The sequence below is a fragment of the Penaeus chinensis genome, chromosome 43, assembly GCF_019202785.1.
Source record: "Penaeus chinensis breed Huanghai No. 1 chromosome 43, ASM1920278v2, whole genome shotgun sequence".
Lineage (NCBI taxonomy): Eukaryota > Metazoa > Arthropoda > Malacostraca > Decapoda > Penaeidae > Penaeus > Penaeus chinensis.
In genome coordinates this window covers 9,515,136-9,520,135 of record NC_061861.1, presented here as the reverse complement: position 1 = coordinate 9,520,135, position 5,000 = coordinate 9,515,136, and the positions used below count along the sequence as shown (strand labels likewise).

Genomic DNA, 5,000 nt, shown 5'->3' with positions numbered 1-5,000 from the left:
CATTGTTTGGTACGCTGGTATGGCCTGAGGGAGTTTGTAACTCTCACTCCAGCCAATCCTAATCATCCCATTTTGAGTCCTTCAAAAGCAAAGCTTCTGCTCTCATCCCTGACCATAGTCGCAAACAACACCAACTGGTAAGAAAGTAGGTTTAGCTAGAATGGTTAATAATATGTATTCTATGAGATTATTTGTGTATGTGGTATTGAAGTGGTTGTATATCATCTGCCTTCTTTCACCAATAGTCAAGTTCCACTATTTGTGCAAGTTCTACGCCTGAGTGAGAAGATGTATCTGGGCTTGGGCCTTGGTGCTGGGGTACGAACTGACTATAATATGGTCCATATGCGCTACCCATCTCGCCAATGTACTCATCTTGCAGGTGAGTCAAGTTACTTTTTGCTGTGGAATGAAATTTAGCTTTTGACAAGCCTAATTGAATCATTAATAATCTCATTCAATTCTGCTATTAGAAGCTTACAGATATATGACTCACTATTTTTCGTTTGCTTGTATGAAAGCTATATTGTTATTGCAGTATTCCAGTGTGAAGAAAAGTAGCTATGAAATATTTCATATCAGCACAAATAAAAAAATGTAATCAAAGCTAGCTTCTTGTTGCATGAAAAGTAATACAAATCATAGAAATACCTCAAATAGTGAATAATGCAAAGAGGAAATAAAAATATTCAAAACGTATGTCATGATACGAAACTAGAACAAAGAATACTATTCTTCTAGAATAAAACTTACATATCTGACAGACACCTCACTCTCTGCCAGGGTTGTTGGATGTGTTTCGGAGCAAACTGCAGTGCACAGTTACTTCCCCTCCTGTCTTGGTGTCAGTTAGATTTACATACATTCTCTCGGAGTGGCCTCACACACTATGGACACAGCAGCCTCCAGACTTTGATGCAACACTCACAGAAGTTGGTTTTTCTGACCTAGGGAAGCTGCCATTTGGTGCTCTGAGTGATCCTGTGAGGTAAGGTTTAGATTGAAATGGGTTTATGGAATATGAATGTGGTAATTACTGTGGTATTTTTTAATTTGGTTATATTGATTTTGATATTATCATATGAAGAAATTGATGTTGCTTTCACCATCACTTGGGAAGAAAAAAAATTCATTTTTATTTAATGTTTTTTTTATATAACAAGTTACTTCATTATATATCAATCACTTTGATATTGTTAATTTTATTTCTAACTTTGTATGGATGAATGATTTGGTTATCTGACTAATAGCAATGATTATTTCTCAGTGAACTCCACTTGTCTGCCACTTGGCCTTGCGTAAGTGAGGATATCCTAGTAGACAGTGATGTATACAGTGACCTTGACCCAGGATCTGCCCCTCTGTGGACAACAAGATTAATCACTTCATCGTCTCCTCCGTGTCTTCTAACAGAGTACCTTACTGAATTCTTGCATGTTTGTCGCAACAAACAATCTGTAACACAGATTCTGGGACCAGATTTTAATCCAGAAGCTGAGGGTAAGGTTATTGATTGGGCAGAATAACCCTCAAAGCTCACAAGTTTAAAGATGAAGATATTTTGAATTTTACACCTGAAAAAAATGGGAGAATATGGCCATAGAAGATAATTTTGAATTTATGATGTTAATAAAATTTCTGTATTTTATGTTCAGGGTAATAAGGTTACCAAGATATTAATGACAAAAAATGGTTTTCATAGCTATTGTCTTTATTTGCAATTGAATTGTTTTAAAAAATCTACTTAAAAGAATGATGTCAATTTTATAGTTCTTGGATTGTAAACTGAAGATATTACCAAAGAAAATACCCCCCAAACAGTTTAATTACCCTTATTATTATCACAGGATAACTTCTCAAACTTGATTGCCCTCTACAGAAGCGGTGCAGTTTTCCTCAGCGCTTGATCGCCTGACTGAGCACAGAGTCCCAACCATTTCGAAGATGGTCAGCAGTGTGCGTCCAGGCCAGAAGATCACAAGACAGTCAACAAACACTTCTCAAGGAGATGGCGGCCCTATACCAAAAGACATCCTTATTCTTATCCTGAACTATCTGTTTCCTGATGCTGAGGGTGAGGAGCCCACAGCTCCTTATCCTAGCACACTCAACCAGGTGCCAGAGTGGGAGGGAGGGGATGGGAATACTGGTGAACACCCACTCAAGGTGAGTTTGGAATTCATTGCTGACAAGTTTGTTTTCACTGAATTCTGTCTCTCATACTTTATCATATTTGCTTTATTATATTTGATAGAATTTCTTCATGTACAAATTGGTAATTGATATATTACTTTTAGTACTATACAAACTGTGATATTCAGACTTTTAAGATGTATATTTTTTCAGACTCTCCTGTGTAACATGAAGAGCAGTGGCGTTGATGGATTGGTGTGGCGTTTGGCTATTGTGATGTGCCATGCAATTCATTCTCTTGGAGGGCTTCCAGCTGCTGCTCACCTGTGGCATGAGGTGATCTTGGAACTGCGATTCCGTTGGGATAATGCCATAACCATTCCAGGGGTCAGCAGTGGAGCCCCAGACCTGTCATCCACTCTTTTCCATCAGAAACTTCAGATGCTAAATTGCTGTATAGTTAGAAGAAGGGCCAGGGAACAGAGTCCTAAGGGTGGTATGTGACCTGAATCTCATTTTTGAATGTTGTAAAAATATTGATGGATATATGTGCAGGAAAGGATTTCTGTATTCTTCTGTCTTGTTATAATTTCATAATTAACTACACTGACATCAAATGTTTCAGGTAATGATATTTCTGAAGAAGATGATGAATTTTACGAGTGTGAAGAAGAAATGGATGAAGATGAGAAAGGAAATGGAAGTCGGCCTGCCTGGGACAAGCCAGAAGGCCGCCTGAAGCGATGTGGACAGCTTCGACTCTTTGAGACTAACGAGCCACTGTATATCCCAATCACTCAAGAACCAGCACCCATGACTGAAGACCGGCTGGAAGAACATGCTGATGTACTCCTGCGTCTTGGCACAGACACCGTTGGCTCACAGCTGCGGGCGCGGATGATGTCGGCTTCCCTCCTCTCAGACATGGAATCCTTCAAGGTAGCTATGAGAGATGTTTTTAAATAATATTGAAATGTTGCAGGTGAATTTTTGAAAATCAAGCGATGAAAAATATTAAAGAGCATGAATAATAAGTTAATGATATAAGATGTTTGTTATGATAATTTTTTTATGTTTACGTACAGGCAGCCAATCCTGGGTCAGTACTGGAGGACTTTGTGAGATGGTATTCACCTCGAGACTGGATAGAGGAGCCTTCCTCAGACCCTAACAAGCCTCCCCAAGGGAGTCTTAGTACTCGTATGCAAATACCTGGAAACATGTGGCAAGAAGTAAGATGATAATATTTATTCTTTGGTGGACTTTTCTGATATATATATTTTTTATGGTGGTGTTAGATTCAAGCCACAGTGAAAACCACAAACAGATATATCCGTGACATTTTAACCCTTTTGGACCAAATTTGGATTTACCACATGGTCCTGAAAAAGTGTTTCATCATGCTTGAAAAGGGAAACACTCTTGTGTGTCATGCAGATCTTATATGGTGCTAGCTGTGTCCACAGATGGCAACATATACTATTGATCAACTGACAGATGGACTTTTGCTTACATTGAGGGAGATTTAGGACATTGTTGAAGGAAGAGTTTTGCCAATGTTGGGGGGAATGATGTAGTGTTGGGGCTTTGTTAAAAGAATGGTGTAATGTTGGAGTATTGATGGGGCAGTATATTGATACAGACAATTGTATCTCTTACAAATTTATAATGAATGTGTAGATTTATACAGCAATAATTTTAATGTAACAAAGGAAAACATTTTTTTCCATATGAGACAGAAAAAAATAAGTAAAAATATCAATGCTGTCCAGTTTTACAAGAAGAGGAGGAGAAAATGTTGATAATTTGATTTTCTATTATTTCTTTATTGTTTTTAGTGTCAGCAACTTTTTATCAAGAAAGCCTTTTTTATGAACTTAACAGAAAACTTTTTTTTTTACTAATATCTTTACAATGCAAAATTCAAAGAATTTTGGTATAATAGATAATAAAAAGTAATGCAAAATTAGACAATATTGATTACATTTATTGGTGTACAGTTGATATGAAATTAAGAACCTCATGAAATTTTCTGACATTCAAAGCATACATGTTAACGTTGAATACTGTATATCCACTTGTGACATTGGAAAGGTTAAGGCTTTTTTATTATCTTTATCATTATTTTTATTAGCTTCTTCTTATTATGATTACTTTAGAACTTTGTTTTAACATTCTTGTCAGGTATGGAGCAGTGCAAAACCAGTCCCAGCCAGGAGACAAAAAAGGCTCTTTGATGACACCCGTGAAGCAGAACAAGTGCTTCATTGGCTGGGCTCAATGGGACCAGGTGCTTTGTGCGGCCATCTACAGCCAACAATTCTACATGCTTCTCTGTGCCGCCTTGCTGAGGAAAAATTATTGTACTCCCTGCCAGCCCCTAACACCCTGCCGCAGCCTCTACACTGTAATTCGTTGGCTGCCATTTTGGAGATGGTTGCTCAGCGGATTGTCAGGCTTTCCAGACAGCCTCCTGATACAAATAAGTAAGATTTTGAAAGTGACTTCTTGCTTTCAGGATTTCTTGTTTGTCATTGTTACTGAATTAGATTAAAAAAGTGATAGTAATTGTTAATGTGTTTAGCATCATAGGCCATATTTGCTTTTGCCAACTTCTTGTAGATGTTCTTTACACATAAGGCTGTAGGTGATTTCTGGTAAAATCTTGGCTGATTGTTTATTTGATATTACAGTAATTTCGTTTCTTCATCTTGAAATACAACTTGAAATTCAACTGTAACTTATCTTTTTATTTATGGGAGAAGTTGTGATATAGAGACTGTTGTGTTTCTATTTCCTTAAGACAGAAACAAATGAATGTAGGAAGTATTGACATCATAAATGATGCAAGTGCCAGAGGCCCTAAG

At 37.3% G+C, this 5,000-nt stretch overlaps 1 protein-coding gene across 1 annotated transcript in view; it reads left to right on the top strand.

Annotated features, from left to right (window-relative positions):
- The window catches only part of LOC125048395 (rab3 GTPase-activating protein catalytic subunit-like), a 13,645-nt gene that overhangs the window by 5,915 nt on the left and 2,730 nt on the right, over positions 1–5,000 (top strand). The window contains exons 4-12 of the mRNA XM_047647072.1: positions 1–137; positions 246–382; positions 784–988; positions 1,268–1,500; positions 1,880–2,166; positions 2,347–2,629; positions 2,759–3,072; positions 3,219–3,365; positions 4,318–4,619. The exon at positions 1–137 is cut by the window's left edge and continues 86 nt beyond it. Of these exons, the coding sequence (XP_047503028.1) occupies positions 1–137; positions 246–382; positions 784–988; positions 1,268–1,500; positions 1,880–2,166; positions 2,347–2,629; positions 2,759–3,072; positions 3,219–3,365; positions 4,318–4,619 (2,045 nt within the window). The remainder of the gene's footprint in view (positions 138–245; positions 383–783; positions 989–1,267; positions 1,501–1,879; positions 2,167–2,346; positions 2,630–2,758; positions 3,073–3,218; positions 3,366–4,317; positions 4,620–5,000) is intronic.